The sequence below is a fragment of the Morus notabilis genome, unplaced genomic scaffold (assembly GCF_000414095.1).
Source record: "Morus notabilis unplaced genomic scaffold, ASM41409v2 Scaffold629, whole genome shotgun sequence".
Classification (NCBI taxonomy): domain Eukaryota; kingdom Viridiplantae; phylum Streptophyta; class Magnoliopsida; order Rosales; family Moraceae; genus Morus; species Morus notabilis.
The window spans coordinates 416,129-435,555 of record NW_010363794.1 but is presented as its reverse complement, the minus strand read 5'-3'; the positions used below and the strand labels follow the sequence as shown (position 1 = coordinate 435,555).

Sequence of the window (19,427 nt, the reverse complement as noted above, 5' to 3'; positions counted from 1 at the left end):
TTATACTATTGCTTTTTTATATTTAGCTTCGTTTATAAGTGTCGTGTCATATTACGTAACTCACTTTCTATACTATTTAAATGTGTGGTGTTGTGTCCCTCAACATTGCTCATTTCTCTAATTTATTTTCAGCTTCGTGTACTCTTGCCACTTGAATGTGTTCACCACACAATTGTTCCTCCCTTTCCCTTTGCTTGTTCTTTTTCGTTCGTGCTTAACACCCGTTAAGCACTTCACTCGCTAATTTATTCATTTTTTATCTAAGAAAAACTCATCGGCACACCTCGCTTATAGAGTTCGCGCTAACCTATTTGTTTTAATCGTTCGTGGCTGGCCCCAGCAGGGAGCCACTCACTTGATTTTTAATACAACCATACCTTACCAATTCTCACAAAGTGCAATAAAATAAACACACCAAGAGAGAGAATACGTCCCTGATTATGTAGGCCATGTGTCTTAATTGTGGCATTGCTATTTGCTGCAAATTTATGAGTTGAAACTTTGAAGGACGTGGCGAGTTGGCAAATAAAACAAGTGGTGCATTTATCAGCATAGGCAGCACAAGATCCCAAATTCCAAAATCAAACACCATCCAAAATGCAAAGGATAATCAATCCCAAAACCATGTTCCTCTTTTTTCTCAAAAATGTATTATTGTGTTTTACATCAAATGAAAAATGTTCATACACAAGATATACGCTGCAATGCAAATCAATTGTCTACTAAGATTGCCACACACACTAATTATCCTAAAGCGGATGATCTCGTGCGCAGAAAACTAGCATCTCAGAGAAAAAAGACCAAAAGGAGGACCAAGTGAATAGAGATGAAAAGGAAGTTACTACTCCAAGCATGCAAAACCATCTTTGAAGCAGCATTAGTATTATTGGAAGCTGTTTCGCCAACAATGAGAAAACATCATTTAGTTCCGGTTGAAAAACATACATAGAAATCATAAAACAAAGGTTGAACTTGACAAAGGTAAATCAGCATAGATAAAAGAATCGTTTTACTTTGATCAATGCTAAAGGCAATGCCGAGTACCACCCACTAATAAAAGATGGGTCTCTGCTGCATGGGACACACAAGTAGGACCCACTTTCTATTAGTGGTGGTGCTCTTAAGCATTTTTCTATTACTTTTTATGAAAGTCGCAAAATTCAGACACGTCCGCTGCCATGAATCCACGATATTCATGATAATAAAACTCTAAGATCATGAATCATATCAATTAGATTAAAAAAGATGAGAGAGAGTACTAATGTAGAGGAAATCACCTGGACAATTTGGTTGTTGAACTTGAGTGGTGAAGATGGTTGTTTTATTGAAACCGGCATAGGCACAAGTTGTGCCACTACCACAGGTAGTGGAAGATGTCGTATTCACAATGGAAAAACTGCTCGAGTCCGAGCATTGAGTGGAAGGGCATGTTGACCAGTTTGTGGGGTTGAGCTGTGATGCCTCACATTGCAATCTTGAAGTTGGTAATAAGGAACGTGAACCTCAATTAATTACGAGAATTATGGGACGTACAATCAATGTAAACTTCCCTTTTCTTGTAAATTTCTATTCATATATATATATTGTACATTTTACATAATTAATGAATTTGGTCAAAGCCATTAACATAAGTCCATTTCTCTTTCAACCTTTTAGATGGAACCCACAAGCAAAAACAAAATTTCCCCAACATTGGAATATAAAATACACGAGAAAAATCCTAAAAACAAGAGTGGAAATAATTGGTAAAATGGATTATTAACAAATTCAGTATAAAAAGGACTTACACCCAGTTGTTTGCAGAATTACAATTGCACTTCACGCATCGGTAAGCAGTCAATACGTAGGTCCCATTGGGAACAAGCAAAGGGCTATCCAACGAGTCAGTCCTTACTGAAGATGAGCAAGCTGCAGCCAAATTATGAATACTAGTCAATTACAGGTTTATATTTGAATATGACAAAAGGTTTAGCTTAATGCTTAAAAATGAATCCTTAATAAAATGAATATAATTTAACCAAACAATTCTAGTTACCTAATCCAATAATTTTCCTATATATGGTAGATTTGACTAAAGTAGCCACTTTCAGATTGCCACTCAGCAAAGGGGGTCCAGATACACCAAACCAAATCGAGTGATTGAAGAAAAGACCACACATTATGGACCATAAAATTTAATGACACAACTAATGCTTAGCAAAAGCATGTACCAAGTCTTCAAATGCATGCCCAGGTAGTCAAAAACTAATTCCACAAGGCATATTTCCTAAACCAGTTGGCAAAAACTCTTAGTTTTTCCATAAATAGGAAAAACATTGTTGGGATTAATCTAAACTTGGCCGTATATTATACCACACTAGCCTATTTTTTTCACCGTCAATTGAATCAGAAAATAGACAAGACCGCTATGAAAATGGTTCAAGTAAACAACATTCGCAAGTTATGGTATTACAAACAAATTGTAAAGCAGCACACACTTTTTGTAAGTGGGGTGCACCACCGACTAAAGGATAGACATAAATGTGTAAGTGTTGGAAGTGGAATAAATAAGCAATAGTGAATCAAACAAGACGGGCAATGAAGAAAATTCAAAGAAAATTTGTTATTATATGAACGAAATGGAAAAATAATAAAGGTAGGAAAGAAAAGTCATCCATACTTTTTGCCTTTTCAATGCTTAGGCTCTTTTTTTTTTTTTTTTTTTTTTTTTTTTTTGTTTCCAGTAAGCTTAAGGAAAATTTCATACGAAGTACATGCTCTACTCTAGAGATTTCCGAAAGTTAATAATAGATTTCACATTGGATGCATCATGCATATACTATTACTACCAAATTTTTAGCTGTTAAAGACTTGAAAGAAGCCAGTCTATTTTCAATCTCATCAAATCTGAAAAAAAAAAAAAAAAAAAAAAAATCAAAGTATATGGTCATTTTTAAACTTCGTTTAATGATTAAGATTTGGATTGTAAGTACATATTAATTTACAAATTCAGTCTAAAGATGGTAATTTTTCTGGTCAATTCAAATTATTATTAGAAAAAGGAAGATCATCCCATTGGCTACGCATCATCCACCCAGTTCACCTTTAATTTATCATCTATAAGGCACATATATGATAGCGATATGACTAACGACTCCCTAATAAATTATTCATCGCTTCTTTAAATCATGTATTATTCGTCGATAAAATGTATAGTAGAAACTGTATTATTCTTTTAATCACTTCTTTCAAATGTTTAATCTGTAAATAGGAATATATTAATATCGACCGCTGTAAATTTTAAAATGGAGACTAGCAGATTGGGCTCTTGTAAAAATAATAGTTCTTATTGATCATGAAAAAGAGCAGATTTTTGCAAAGGGGTTGACATTTTTTAACCTTTAGATTAAATTTCTAAAGGTTAAATTTATAATTTTTTTTTTTTAAATAAAAGGACTTATTCATTTACACTCAAATTTAAAAAAAAAAAAAAAATTGAACTCAAATTATAATTTTATTTAAGTTCATGTTCTTTTTTAAAATTTAAATTTAAACTTTAGTTTTAACTTAAGTTTGTTCTCCTTTCAACTCAAACTCAAGTTAATGAACAGTATTTTTTATATTCTTAAAAACGTTAACTTTTTCATTTTAATTCCGATTGAGATGATTTTTTTCTATGCGTTCACAGTGAAGAAACGAATAAAATCACACACATATACCTTATTAAAATTTTTCATCAATATTGAGTTTTTATTAAAATATTATCCAAATATAAATTTAAGTTTTGACTCACGCAAACACAAACTTAAATAGATTCTCAATTCAAACCATAACTTATAATGTAGACATCTAAACATAAACTCAAATTAAAATCTCAACTCAAATCATACTCAAATACACTTTAACTCAAATTAAAATTTGAGTCAGCCTAACTCAAAAAATACAAATCAACAATAATCTGATGGTTATAAAAATTCCAACATGAGAGTCACAAAAATTCCAACATGACAGTCACATATTTATAATTTAATGTGATGGTTAAAAAATTACTCAACCTGTTAAGCATAGGGTAAAATTGCCTCTCTATTTATCAAAATGAAATCAACCTTAAAAGAAAAAGAAAAAGTAAATGTAGAGGGGAAAAAGAAAAAATGAAGAAAAGAAGAGAACCTTCTAGAGGAACATCAAGCACTTGATCGGCTTGAAGGGCACTGGCGTTAGCCATCCCGTTGAGCTTCAACAGCGTCTCCTCCGTCGTACCAAACCTCTCGGCAATCCCCGCCACGCTGCTCCCGGACTCCACCAAGTGCCCGTAATGCACCACCTTCGTCCCGTTCACCTCGTCGCAGCTACACGGCAGCGGAATCCACAGCCTCTGACCCTCCTCGATCAAATCCGGGTTCGATATGTTGTTATGGTCGGCGATTTCCTCAAACGTCACGAGCCCCGAGAAAGTCTGCCTCGCGATGTTGTCGAGGCCGTCGCCTTTCTTGACGGTGTAGACGGGGACCTTGTTGGAGACGCCGGAGGTGCCGTTGCTGGAGCAGAGGCAGGGGAAGGGGACCCGAATCTTCTGCTTCGCGGCTACGGTGGTTTTGGGTGGGGTCGAGGTCGGGAGGTTGTTGGCGCCGAGGAGGGAGTCGAGCTTCTTCACGCCGAAGAGGGTCTTGATGCCGGAGTAGGTAGTGTCGTTCGTCGGCGAGTAATCTACCAACGCGTGACACGTGGCGCGTGCGCTGCATTGGAAGGAGCCCTCCGTCCGTGTGGCGGCGGCAGCGGAGATAAGGCAGAGGGTGAGGAGAAGCACCACCTTTGATGAAGAAGAAGAAGCCATTTTTTTAGAGAGAGAGAGAGATTAAGGATGTTGTTTTTGAAGGAGTGCTGGGTGGGGCGCGGTCGAGTGAGCTGGAAAATTGTTAAATTGTGAGTTTTTGTTTGCGGTTTGTGAACATGTGAAAGCAAGAAGATGATGATGAAGAGTGAATGAAGGAAGAAAGATTAACCATTAATGGAGAGAGAGAGGGGGAAAGGACAAAGTTTTGACTTGACGTGGCAAGAGTTATAAATGGGAACACTTTGGAGTTTGGAGACAACAGTTTTTCTGATTTTTATATTACTTTTGGCTAAGCAGCAGTTCTCTTTAAGTTTCACTGGCGTCTTCTACGGCGTTGTTTATTCTTTTCTCAGTCGATTAACAAAAACAAAAAAATAAACAAACTATCGTGTTTAGAATTATTTTTATTTTTATTTTTTATATTTTTTAAAAAAAAATAAAAATAATTTTAAAATAACGTTTAATACAATTAAAAATAAAAAATAAAAATAAAAACGATTGTTTATTTTCATTTTCTCTTCTCTTGCATAAAAAGAAAAAAAATATTAATAAATTTTTTTATGTTAAAAATAATCTCTTAATAAATTTATTAAATATATTTTTAAAAATAATTTTTATCTAAAATTTAAAATATTTTTATTTTTATTTTTATAAAAAATAAAATTATTTTAAAACGAATCAAAAAACGTCCACGTTTTCAAGAGTCAGTCCTCACGTGGCGTTTTGCGTCGGTATTCCGTACTTCTTTCTTCTTCATAGTATCATAGTATGTCTTTATCCATTTTTCCATTCGAGGCAACAACAAGCTGCCCCACGGGACCTGCCTGTGTTTGTGCGCGCCTATTGTGCTAAATTGCGCAGTTAAAGCTTGGCCCGTCTTAGCCGTCATCTATTTAAGGAGATTAGGCCGGTGTTTTCACCAAGAGGTAGTAGCCAAAAACTAGGAGTGGAAAAAAGGAAAGAAATTAGAGAAACTAGTGTCCTACAGAAATTATTAGGGGGAATAAGTCGTCTCTCGGTGTGAATTTAGAAGTCAACCAATGAAGTATTTTGCCTGGAACATCAGATGACGCGCCAAACATGGAAGAAGACTTGACTAGCTTATCTTATATACGTTTCATTAAAACCAACTACTTACTACAAAACATTCACATGATCACCATTATTATCTTTCAATTGTTTTTCCTTCTGTCGTGTCGCAATCACAGTTCACAAGTGCTAATTAAGAAATGAAAGAGCATATTGTCACGCGATACAGGTCTGCATCATCACTTTCAATTAGAAACTAATGCTACTGTTATCATTCCATTCAACCGAAAAGGTCTGTAAGACAAAGGTTTATTCACTCTTTTAAAAAAAAAAAAAAAAATGTTGTCATTAGTTTTATTGTACTCGATTACTCTATCAACCATTTAAGTATACTTCCCTTCAGACTTCATGCCCAGACCCGAAAAGAGTAAACTGAAAGAAAAAAAAAAATTTAATAGAATGAAGCGAAAATTAAGAGAAACACCTAGTTTATTTTAGTAGATATCATCAAACAACACACAAACACAACATGCCAACATAATATTCACATCACTTCTCCTCCAGGCGCCTTAGCACCGAATCCGCAAAGCTTTGTTGCCTGCAGACACAAAAATGAGGAGTGAGAGACATAACGCAAATTGTGACTAATAGAATGTAGTGAACTGTTGGTTTTGACGTATTATATCAGAGAAAAATAAATGTTATTTACTTCCTCTCTCTGTGCTTTGGACTGGGACGAGAGTGCTTCAAATATCCGTCCCAAGGAACCTTCTTAAGACCTGCCCGAGCAGAAATTATGTCCCTTACCCTGCATAAAAATCATGGAACAAAGGTAAAAACAAATCCCATACCTTGAAGATTGTTCAAAAACTGATGGATCATGGATGCCTTTTCTTTGATGTTCTATGTACAAGCTTTCTTGTAAATTTCAGAAAATGTTGTTTACCTCTCTGCAAATTCTATGGGGGTCTCCCCTGGCTTCAGATTTTGAGGCTCCAAATACCACACATCACAAACTACGGCCCATGATGTCATAAGCTGCAGTAGATGCTTTGTGAAGGACTGCCTGCAACAAAGGAATGCTACATAAAAGCCTTTTTCATACATAGGTGTGTGTATCCTCGCTAAGCAGTAAATGCATTAGACATAAAAGGATTGGTTTAAAAAGAAATCATCATTTTCACAAAATGCATAACCATTAGTAGACACATCAAGATCAACATGCCATAATCAGCTCCTTACTTTCTGCTATTCCAAAAAGCATCAACGAAGATCTTGTTGTACTTGATCGCAATTGGGCAAACTGAACATCCGAGCTCAAATGCACCCTAAACAGCATCGACAAATTAAGTCAGAGAAATTGAAACTACCAAGTACCCATGAATATAGAGTTCTGACATTTTCACCGCAAGGTCAACATTCACTGCTAAACTAATCAAAATTTTGACATTACAAACAAGATACATTTACCTTTTTGAACATAACAGTGTAGTGGTTATTTACACAAGTTCCTTCAGGGAATATAAGAAGGGGATTATCAGCCCCCTGCACGTGTTCCCTTAATCTGAAAAAGTACAAGTTATATTACAACAAGGACAGTATTGCAACAAAAGCATATATTAGACGCTTTACAGTATACTTACTTCAATATGCAAAGTGTTGATATGAAAGTATATATAAGGCTATAAGCACTTTATACTTTTACTTACTTCCTTGCCACAATTTCTCGATCCTTAGACTCTGTGCGATTGAACCAAATACAGCCAACACTCTCCAGAATAGTGCTTTGCAATAGTCCTTTACAAGAAGAGTACACAGAGAGGATTAGATTAATGCATCAAGTTAACACCAGCAAAATGAAAATGTGACGCTTATTATTTCTGTTAAAATGAGAAAAAACAAAACAGAAATTCTTTATCAAATTCTATTATGTACGTAAATAAACAAAAAGACTCAAAACCCAGTCAAAAAGACTCTTCAATTCCACAAATGAACAAACAAGCAAGCATAGTGGTTTAAACCCTGTCAACATTTCCAGCAAAAAAAAAAAAAAAAGGTAAAAAAAGAAAGAAACTCTGTCAAAACGTTTCCTAATCATAAAGAAACGATCATCACTTTGATTTGTTTAAGACTTTTCCCATCCCAAGTTAAACGTACATATCAACACAAAAGTCTGTACAACACAGGAGTCCCATATTATTCAAGAAAAACTTCCTGAATACTAGAATCAAGAATTTACGCAGAATCAAATAAGCATACTCTAACTCTATTAAATTTGTATTTAACAATAAGACTTACCAACCCATCCAGCATGCTTTTGCATGATAACTGAAAATGCAGTCATCTGTTCTAAGATGATGAAATCAATCATGGATGTATGATTGGCCACAAAAACCTGCCCAAAAGTATGAAAGGGAAGGTCAAGATGAAACATTCTGCAGAAAACATTATCAAATATATGGATAAAGAAATATATGCCTGAAAGAACATTATAGCCCGAAATACCTGATTAGGCCGCATGCTAGGCCGCGGCCCATGATATTTGACCACCCCAGTCCAAGATGCAACAAAAAAGCTGCAAATTAACTCCACCAAAAGCCTCTGTCGAGAAATAGCCACAATGAGAAAAGCTAAACCTTATTGGACAAATCAGAAAGAAAAGTTTCATAAAATTCAAACTCGCACCTCTAACTTTCTCCTTAACTTTTCATGCCCTTTCAACAGAAAGTGCACGGGAATGTATGAAGACAGGAAAATTATCCATCCTAATGTCAAGACTATAACCCTGCACGGTCATTTCACAAGCATGAAGTAGCAGATAAAAGCAAAACAAAATCCATAAGCAAATGCAGTTATAGATATGCATAACATGGCATTAATTTCTAAATAGGAACACAAAATTAAAAGTTCATAAGCATGGAGAACTCTGCAAGTGTAATCAGAATGGTAAGACTTCAAATCTAGATACACAAACAACATAGAGAAATCATTGCATGAGAGCATCAAAGCATAAAATCTTCAAAATTTGTCGTAAAAATACGATTAGAAGTTCTGACCTCAAAGGAAACAAAATGAAATAGCGAAACACAACTCCGAAACACCACAAAGGAAAGAGATAGATATTCCAGTTCCAAGGCTCCGGAGAATTCGACTTGAAGCATCGCGTGAACGAGTCCTGTTCATTCAAAATCCGCCATGCAGATATTTCAATCACTCAATTTCGGATGAGAAAAAGAAAAAATTCATCCTCCAAACCCACGCCTTAAATTCACTGCGATTTATCAACAAAAAATCGATTATAGACGAGAGACGACTCACATCGACAATGGCGCCAGCGGCCTCGGTCAAGGTCGGTGAAATATCGAGCAAATCGCGACTGCCAAAACAGAATCCAGTCCAATCGGAGTAAAACCAAACCAAACATTTTCTCGGGAAACAAACAAAAAGAACATGCAAGAAAATAGGGAGAGAAATTACAGGCGAAGCTTCCCGTCAGGTTCTTGTTGGATTGAAGATCCCGAAGGGAGATAATCCTCGATGTTAGGGCGATCCAGGTCCAATTCAGAGCTCGAGGGTTTGAGCGTCCCAGTCGTACTCATCTTCAGAGCTTCGTCGTCTTCTTCGTTCTCTGCGAATTGAATTCGCTTACGACGAGATTTCGATGGCTTCTTTGGAGGCTTTGTGTCGCTGTCGCGGCCGCGTTTGCGCCACACCTGCTCAGTCTCTTCTCCACGCAACCCAAAGCAACTTGGCCATCCTCCCATCTGTTTTCTAGTTTCTCTCCAAGGCATTGAAAATTTTATTTTCTTTTTTCTTTTTTTTTTTAGAAAAAAATAAATGAATATTTCTTCTACTCTCTAGATTTAATTTCCACAAATATTACTTTGCCTTTTTATTTTTGGGCGTCGCTTTGCACAAATTACATTATTGGATCACCTTTGGCCAACAGAAAATTGAATTATTTGTTTTAGGATAATGTCAATCTTAGTAATGTCCTACCATATTCTTTAAAAAATAAAAATAAAAAAAAATAAAAAAAATAAAAAAACTAATGCTCTACCATATGAACCGTGTAAAATAAGGAGAAAAAAAATGAACCGTGTAAAATATCCCTAAAAAAAAGCATGTAAAATAAAATCCATGAACTTAGATTTGGCCACTTTTGAAGATTCCTTCATTTTAGTGATATGGATAATTCCTTTGAAATATATGTGTACAAATAGTTAACTTCCAAAAGAAATGTTTACTTAAAAACTTGTTTATTGGCCTTTTCCGTGAGCAATACCATGAAAGTGGCCGCATATAGTCAAACTACCATATTATTTTATCCAAGAAGTGGTATTCACTAGTGCAATTATGGTATCTCGGTTTTTTTTTTTTCGGGGGAGAATTATGGTATCTCAGTTTGAGAACAAGCAATAGACACTCATATGTACGTCTTTTCTTAAATTGGTGGCCGTTGATATAGACTCATATGGTCGTCTTTTCTCCAATTGGTTGGTTAACTTTCTTTCTCCAAGTATACTTTGTCAAGCAATTCCACCTCCTTCAAAGTTATCGCCTTTTTCTCTTCTTTTTTCGGCTTTTATTAGTTTACTGTTTGTTTCCCCTTGAGAAATGATTGCCCCGGAAGAGAATGGCAATCACAGCCCTTTTAAAAAGCCCAATAAGATAACATGGCCCATAAAATTTGGGCTTATTGGCAAGATGTCCAGCTTAATGGGCTTCGTGTTTTTGTTTCAAAATGGGCCGAGTGCACTCGTAGGCCCTATTCCAAATCTTGGCCGCTTCTCCTCGTTTCTGTTGTTCCTGTACCTTTCTGTACGGTGCCGAAGACAGGAAGCATAAAGAGTTGAAATTTCACGTGCTAGCAGTAACAGATTCTGGTAGGCTCAACTTGATTATTATTTTATTTGGAATTCTGCTAGGAATACCTTTTGGCAAACAAAACAAGCATATCAGACAACAACATGCACAATACGGAGTACCTTTATGCTAAGCTTGCTTAGCAGAATTAAGAATTCTGCTTAAACAAAAAGAGAGTATAATTTCCGAGCCAAGCAAAAGAGAGAGATAGTTTGACCTGAAAGTGTCTATATAAGAGATAATGGTCCATTTGAAACTCGTTCTAAAATAATTTTATTTTTTATATGAAAATGAAAATGAAAACGTTTTTAATTTCAGATATAAATTATTTTTAAAAATACGTTTTGTAGTTTTATCAAGATATTATTTTCAGTATAAAAAAAACTCGTTAATGTCTCTCTATCTCTGCTCGAGAGATGAGAAAATGAAAAACGACTTAGTCTTTTTTTATTTTTCTCTCATTTTACATTAAACTAAAAAATCATTTTAATTTCCTTTTTTTATCTTTATTGTGCCAAATGCCGTTTTAAAAATATTTTTATTTTTTTCTCAAAAAACGTAAAAAATAAAAACGGAATCAATTCCAAACACAGCCAGTATGTCCACTACCATTTTCTTATGCCTATTTCAAGACTAGTAGTGTCAAGTGTGTGTAAAACTTATTGTTATTATTATTCTTTTTTTATATATAAGTAAAGCTAGGTACATTAGAGCTTTTGGCCTATCTTGAATCATGACTGTAAATTTAGGTTTGACTACTTCCAAAGGAGAAAATTGGTTCAAAAAAGTCTCAAAGTAGAACCAAATTGCTTGCTCAAAAATATAAGAATATCCCCTAACCCCATTTGTCCACGTCTTATTGCCACTATTATCCGTCATAATACCAAATCGAATATGTTTATGTTGATCACTTAAATGCAAGGAACTTGTCAATCATTATAGACAATAAAACTAAGGTTTTGCTTATTTCACCGATTCGAATTTTGTTACAGTAAAAATTTTTTAAAAATACTCACATTTAATTTTTTTATTATAATAAAAAGTTCTCATATAATTTACATCTTAACTCGAATCAACAAACTAAACGGATCATAATAAAAACAATACACATGTTCATTGAAATGGCACGTCAATCCCAATTCCCCTCCATTGCGTGCCTTTAAGGACGAGAGAAATGCATAAATCAGGTGGCAAGGATTGGAGCTAGCCCTCCACGGAGGAGCTGAACAAAAAGGACCAAAAAGTTCATTTTCTTTGTATTTGCTTGTCTCGCAAGCACTTGCATAAACTTTATTTGTGCCACAAAAACGGTCTATAATTTTATAGTCCTACGTCCGCTTGATTTATGAAGGATTAAATAATGATCAAATTAATATAAATAACTAAAATATATTGAGTCAATAACAAAAATTTCAACAATATATATTTCTTGAACATCATCCGACACTCAAAAAATATATTATACAGTGCAATAAAAAAAACGATTGATCTGACTATATTTTGATTTTTTTTTTTTTTTTTTGCTTAGAATGGAAATTTCGTCATACTGCTAAACCTAAGATCTATACAAAGATTTTATAATTATGACCGTGTCAGCTTTGTTAGCCTCAATAGTCTGACATTTTCAATTCAATCCTTTAAGCATTAAAGGGGACGTTTGGTTCATGAATTTAAATTTATAATTTAAGATTATTCTCATTTTACGTGTATTTTTATGAGAAAATATATTATAACGAATCATAAATCATGATTCGAATTATGGCACGAATTTTCTTTCCAAACGTCCCCTAAAAAAATAATTCTTAATCAATCTTATATTGTTTTCAGTTTACATGACATATGTTAATCACTATTTCCCTCATTTGGCACACTTTCCTTTTATACAAATTTGTTCAACCACCCTGTATTTTTCAGCAGCGTATTAGGTGAAAACACAATTATTTATCAATCGTTCAGCTAAAGCCTATCTTAATTATTAGTTAGTCTTGTACACCAGTAACGTAACTAATTACCATTCATTGGACAAAATTTATAACCAATTATGTAGAAATTATCTGTCACATTCTCAGTTTAGTTGTTACGTCACGCGTCATCTTAAATACTATCCTATTAAACTAAAACTCTAAAAATTAAAAACAAATATATAAGAGAAATTATCTGTTGTAAACAATCTGACCACGTGATTGTTAGTGTTAGACGAGAATCAGATGGTTCACACGTAACAGCTTGGTCTTCTTACAAACCAAAAACTCTTCCAAATCCATATAGATGGAAAGTAGTTTTCTGAGTTAGTTTGGTCAAATAATTAACCTTATTTAGCACTAATATATATCTTAATTATCTTTTTCTTTTTAGGAAATCTGATTATCTTCTTTTGCTGATAATAGGTCAGATAATTACGATTAAGGATATTGATTCGGGTTACACTATAGGCAAAGCGAAAACACCCTTTTTTTTTTTTTTTTTGGTTCGGATGAGGAAAAAAATAATAATAATAAAAAAAGGATTTTGAAACGTCAAGAACGAGGTGAGACAAAAAGCACGCACTTAAATTACATCGAAAAGCGTTATTAACAAGCTCGTAACGACAATCAATGTATTAGTGTAACGCGCTCACCCCACGCTCCTCAAGTGGGCATGAATGGCCGGCCTCTCAATCTATATGGATTGGTTCAAGCACGTGCTTCCTTCGAGAGTGGGAATATCATTTTCTTGTAAGAAAATAGACCTTACAGCACGTGATAGACACGTGACTAGAGAGCACAACAAAGATCTTGCCCAAAATGAACGAATTAGCAACTAGCAAGGAAAATATCATATATGGCTGCTGACACACTACTACCGTGTTTCTCAATCCTATCTTAATTTAGTTAAATTTTTTTATGTGAATTCACTTGGGAAGGTCCTAACCAAGCACACAATATAAATACGAGGATTTGAAGATCCAAGTCTACATATTTAAAAGATATCCAAGTCACTACAAAAGAAAACTTTATTAAAATATGAATAACACAATATCAATAAAATATAAAGCTTTTTTACAATAAGAAATTGTATACGTTTCTGATCATTATATTAAGTCAAAATTAAATCAAAATAAAAATTTAAATACGACAAAAAATCAACAATAAAATCTCTGATACATGTTGAAAAACCAATTTTTTTTTCAAAGCTTACTGTAGAAATCTTTGGATTATAATTATGAACCCTTTGATTACGTCTAAATTATATTAAGACAAAAGTGTCAAATGGAGCATTTTTTCCAAACTGTACAACTGTTCTTCCGCTTTAAAATGCCAAATGGTGATCATAAATTTGTGTCCGTCTGATCATGGATAAGGATGATTCGTTAGGCCTTACAAGTCCAAGCGGAACACACGGAAGAAAAATCCAATCAGAATTACGCGCGCGATTGGAACGAGGCAGGCCTCTTTTCTTTTTACATTTTTTTTCTCAAAAATAATTTAAAAAAAAAAGGTTTATTTGTTGCGTTTGCGGGGAAGGTATTTTACATGGCCGTTGCTTCGCAGCAGCGTAGCGACCTCTTGTTCCTTCTTCTTCTTCTTCTTCTTCTTCTTCGCTGCTACAATAGCCTAGAAGAAGGAAGGAATCACTGTCGAAAGCGGCCCAACGACTCTGCGTTTTAAATGCGAACTCCATTTATTAAAAACGTTTCATTTTCATTGATCGGCAATCTCAGAAAATGAAGAAGAGGAAAGACAACAACAACAACAACGCCGTCGCCGGGATCATCCTCAGCGCCGCCATCGTCCGCCGCCACCGCCACCTCCACCGTCTTGTCTTTCAGCTCGTCTCCGCTTTCTCCGCTTGCCTCCTCCTCCTCCTCGTCGCCTTCTCTCTCCTCGCTCCCTCTCCCGCTCTCAACACTCTCGATCATGACCGCCACCACCTATCGGTATCGCACATGCCGGCCTCTCTCTCTCTCTCTCTCTCTCTCTCTCTCTCTGTATAGATATATTTATATATATATGTATGTATATGTATATATCAGTATATAAGTTCGCGATTCTAAAGGTTTAATCTGTTTTTCTTGTTTTTGAGTTCAGACGACCGGTGGAGTTGAGGAGCGACGGCAATCGGATTTGGTTCGGGAGACGGCGTTTCCTGTTCCGGTACGGAGATATTTGTTTGTTGTTTTCTTATGCGTGATTTTGCGTCTTGGTTGATTCTGGCGAAGTCAGTCTTGTGCAGGTTTCGTGAATTGAATTTGTAATTCTGATGCTTGGATGGCTTAATATTTAGGCTAGTGGAGAGAGTTTGGGGCGAGATTTGTGGACAACGACAAAATCGGAATTCTACTTTGGTTGTAGTAATGCTTCTCGTAACTTCGTCAGTAAGTATCACACAGATTGGTTCATTGTTTTTACAATTACATAGCGAGAGCACTTTGTTCTTTCGGAATTGAACGCTAGAACTACGAGAATTATCTTTGATTTATGCTTTTGTTTATCATATGCTATAATGATTGGAGCTCCAACTTTTGTTAATGTCTTTCTATTCCATTGATGTTCCGACTCTTTTTCGTACTCTGCTCCTCCTTTTCATTTCTTGAAAGGAAGGAATTTAAACTAGATTCTGTTTGTTTTGGGAGGATGTGTAGAACATTATGATTTTGAAATTTATGTGAGCTTTTTTGAATATTTGGCAGCGGCTGATGCGAAAACACGGCCGAATCGATACCTGTTGATTGCTACTAGCGGAGGCTTGAATCAACAAAGAACAGGGGTAGGCACTTAAGACAGACCAATTTCTGTCCAACTTCGGAGTTTGTTCTGCAATACTTGATTAATTTAATTACAATTATGGTGGAAAAATGAAGATTTAGTGTCGTCGTTTACCTTCCTAATGTGTTTACTGTTATTTAAGATATGAAGAATTGTATATGTTACTCTACTCTCCAATTTATTGGATTGGTATTTTTGGGTAAACGAATGCTAACAGTTCTTTTTTTAAATTTTCCTCTGCTTTGAAACCAAATTTACTTGAAATCTTAAGCCGTATTTTTTACTGGAAATCTATGAGTATCTTCAAGTTGAAAAATATGTTTCTGGTTAGTTTTTGACGTATTATGTACTGACCATGTTTGCAGATAACAGATGCAGTAGTTGCAGCTTATATCTTAAATGCTACTCTTGTTGTTCCCCGTTTGGACCAAAAATCTTTTTGGCAGGATTCAAGGTATGTACTCTGTAGTAGGATATCATGTTTACCTTATTACTGGCATATTTGACAGCTAAGGTTCAACGAAATATTCTTTTGCTGAACTTGAGGTTGTGTTTGGTGCAGTGACTTTGCTGAAATATTTGATGTGGACCAGTTTATTTCATTTCTCGCAAAGGATGTTCGGATAATTAAAGAGCTTCCAATGAAAGGAGCAAAAGCCATAGCTCCATATAGCATGCGTGTTCCAAGAAAGTGCACTCCAAAATGCTATATGAATCGGGTTTTACCTGTTTTGAACAGAAGACATGTAAGTATTCAATTCCTCATTAAAATTTGCTTATTTTGGAGGGAAAAAGGAGGCTAAGAAAAAAAATGACATTTCAGTTTTAACTTCTCATAAGATGCCACAATTCTGTTATCAAAATTGAGTGAACCTTCTGTATATTTGTGTCTACATCCTTCATCTGAATTCAATGCCACTTTAAGTGTATTATAGTGGATAAGTGTGCATTGATATGCCGCGTTGTAGGACTGGTAGTTTTGAGTATTTCATTTGATGTGATAGCAAGTCTAACATGATCTACTCTCAGGCCTCTTTAGACCCCTGAAAAAAAGGACGATTTAGACTTTAGAGATTGTTCTGGATGTCCAATCTCATATTTGAGAAAGAACAATTATTTAGTTTCCTGCTTTCAGTTTCTGAAAAGGAGGAAAATGGAAAGAAAATTATCGTTGGTGGTAATATTTATGACAATAATAAAAATAAAAAAGCATATAAGTATAAGCATCTTTTCCATTTCTAGCACTGACAATCTTAGGTTTTCCTTTTCTGCGTACAGGTTGTTCAGCTCTCTAAGTTTGATTACAGGCTTTCAAATAAGCTGAGTAGAAATTTACAGAAGTTAAGATGTAGAGTAAACTATCACGCTCTGAAATTTACTGATTCCATTCTTGACATGGGCAAGACGTTAGTTGAAAGGATGAGGACAAAAAGCAAGCATTTCATTGCCCTCCATTTGAGGTAAAGTACAATTTGTTTGATAACATTCTTTGATTAATTGTCCCTCTCCTATGTTCTTTTATGCCCGATGATGTAAGTTGTGTCACTGAAACACTACTACTTAAACAATTTGTGCATGTTATATGTTTAGACTATAGCTATGTGATATACAGAAAGTAAAAGGTGGCGTGTCCTTGTCAATTGCCTTTACAGTATAAAAGTCAGAAATTATGTTACCCGATGACAATAAGGGAACTTTCTGAAATTCTTATTTTAAAGAATTTTCAAAATACAGCTGGAAATTTTTTAATGACATTGTTTCATTTGTAGGTTTGAACCTGATATGCTTGCGTTCTCTGGATGCGATTTTGGTGGTGGGGAGAAAGAAAGGGTAGAACTTGGTGCAATTCGAAAGAGGTGGAAAAGTTTACATGTGAGTCTTCACTTGTATCTTAAGATGTCGTTCAAGTTTGATTTTAGCGTACATACAATGTAACTGATATCTCTTCTTTGGCGTATGCCATGCAGACGAGCAATCCTGACAAAGTCCGAAGAAATGGCAGATGCCCTCTCACTCCAGAGGAAGTTGGTCTTATGCTTAGAGCATTGGGTTTTGGAAGCGATGTTCACTTATATGTTGCCTCAGGTGAGGTATATGGAGGTGAAGAGACATTGGCACCCCTCAAAAAACTCTTCGCAAACTTCCATACTAAAGAGACAATAGCAAGTAAGGAGGAGTTGGCACCATTTACGTCCTTTTCTTCTCGTATGGCTGCACTGGATTTTATTGTTTGCGATGAAAGTGATGTTTTCGTCTCAAACAATAATGGCAATATGGCTAGAATGTTGGCTGGACGAAGGTACCAAACACAAAGTTCTTTTTAGACTTTTGAAAATTTTACTTCATATTTAGTTGCACATTGAAAAATACAAATCTTGGCATTGATCTTAGTCTCTGACTCTTCTTACAAGAATCAAACTACAGAAAACTTTTGATCTATTTATGGAAACATCGGTGGTACCAATATTTCTTTTCTGCTATGAAACCTTCTCATTGGTAGTAGCTTCGGACACGCTCCTTGTTCTTGCTAGTTGCAAATGATTTAGGTAAGTAGGAAGCCAACTTTACATGTCTTATTGTCTTAATTTTGTGCAGGAGATACTTTGGGCACAAACCGACAATACGCCCGAATGCTAAAAAGCTATACAAATTGTTCATGAACCGACATAACATGACATGGGAAGAATTTGCCTCCAAAGTTCAAACTCACCAGATTGGATTCATGGGAGAGCCAAATGAGATAAAGCCAGGCAGGGGCGAGTTTCATGAAAACCCTGCAGCCTGCATATGTGACGCTTCCGATGCAAATGCTAAGGAAGGAAGTCCGCAAACTCAAATTCATGACAGCCAAAAATCGGATACCGAGGATAATACAAATAAAGATAGTGGTTATTTGACGGATGAGCAAGCGACTGAGGATGAGCAAAATGTGTCCGAGACAGATTATCTAGATAATGGAAGTGCATCAGAGGAAAAAGGACCGCCTAACAGAAAGGATTCTGTAGAACCAAACGTTATACTTAAAGCCGATCAATCGGAACTGGAAGAGTTATTCTCAGACTGAATGAGGGCAATAATAATTGCTCTCTAACCATATTCTTTAAAAGATTCTTTGGCTCATTTTGTTGCCACATTTGAGAGATTGCTTCTTTGAACGAGACTTTTCTTTTCCTTTTACTCAAGTGGCAGTGACAACAAATTAGTTTTTGTATATAGAATAGAGGAGCAGTTTAGATGAATAGAGGTCTCCAAAGAAGGGGGTTCTAGATTTTGAAGCTTGTACATCACAAACTATCGTGGGAGAGATCGTTAGCTTTTGCTTCTTTTTTTTTTTTTTCATGGATAATTCTTTCCGTGAGGCAGGTATGCTTATGATATAGAAGCGAAGTGTAAATTGAGGGTGTTACTTGTTAGAAGGCTTCACTCTCTCTCTCTCTCTCTCTCTCTCTCTCTCTCTTTTTTCTTTTTCTTTTTTTTTTTTTCCTTGTTTCTTTTGTTAGAATGCGAATACCAGAAGTAAAAGCCTTATAATGTTTCTTCTTTTTTTTTTTCCAGTTTTGGCCCTTAATCAGCTGCTATTGCTCTTGTATCTTTGTTTGTTTAATGAAAGTCCAATTATCAAAAGAAAAAAAAAAAGCCTTATAATTTTGGAGTCCTTGCAATTGGAATGTCCTTTTTTCCACATTTTGACAGTGGAAGCTTCCATAAACTGGAATGCCTTCCGTAAATTAGCGCATGTATTTGCTCTCAGTTTACAGTACACGGTCCTTATGCTAGAACACTAGAAGTGGATAATATTCTTTGAGCATTCCGTTTTTACTTATTAGAAAATAAAATAAAAGAAGAAATGCTAGTATCATTGTTTTTATCACTTTATGTATTCATTATTTAACACGTTGATTTTACTATCTTATTTTTTATTTAAATAATAATAATATATTATATTAATAATGTCTACGTATCAAATAATAAAT

General features: G+C 35.2%; 3 protein-coding genes across 3 annotated transcripts; 1 reads left to right on the top strand and 2 right to left on the bottom strand.

The window, feature by feature from the left end:
* Positions 1-598: 598 nt before the first annotated feature.
* Positions 599-5,067, bottom strand: LOC21397523 (lysM domain-containing GPI-anchored protein 2). The gene is made up of 4 exons (XM_010105038.2): positions 4,150-5,067; positions 1,788-1,908; positions 1,278-1,474; positions 599-893 (listed from the first exon to the last, which is right to left on the bottom strand). Exons 1-4 carry the CDS (start codon positions 4,811-4,813, stop codon positions 787-789), a joined length of 1,089 nt encoding a protein of 362 aa, XP_010103340.1. The 5' UTR covers positions 4,814-5,067; the 3' UTR covers positions 599-786.
* Positions 5,068-6,125: 1,058 nt separating this feature from the next.
* LOC21397521 (glycerol-3-phosphate acyltransferase 9) lies at positions 6,126-9,746 on the bottom strand. The gene is made up of 13 exons (XM_010105036.2): positions 9,320-9,746; positions 9,161-9,218; positions 8,899-9,017; positions 8,528-8,627; positions 8,348-8,443; positions 8,141-8,237; positions 7,552-7,639; positions 7,313-7,406; positions 7,085-7,170; positions 6,789-6,908; positions 6,552-6,650; positions 6,391-6,440; positions 6,126-6,274 (listed from the first exon to the last, which is right to left on the bottom strand). Exons 1-12 carry the CDS (start codon positions 9,631-9,633, stop codon positions 6,392-6,394), a joined length of 1,320 nt encoding a protein of 439 aa, XP_010103338.2. The 5' UTR covers positions 9,634-9,746; the 3' UTR covers positions 6,126-6,274; position 6,391.
* A 4,493-nt stretch (positions 9,747-14,239) lies between these two features.
* LOC21397520 (protein ROOT HAIR SPECIFIC 17) lies at positions 14,240-18,898 on the top strand. Its single transcript, XM_010105035.2, has 10 exons — positions 14,240-14,624; positions 14,776-14,841; positions 14,972-15,062; positions 15,378-15,454; positions 15,819-15,907; positions 16,016-16,199; positions 16,732-16,913; positions 17,223-17,325; positions 17,421-17,752; positions 18,049-18,898. The coding sequence occupies exons 1-10, from the start codon at positions 14,412-14,414 to the stop codon at positions 18,515-18,517; spliced, it is 1,806 nt and encodes a 601-aa protein (XP_010103337.1). The 5' UTR covers positions 14,240-14,411; the 3' UTR covers positions 18,518-18,898.
* Positions 18,899-19,427: the final 529 nt, after the last annotated feature.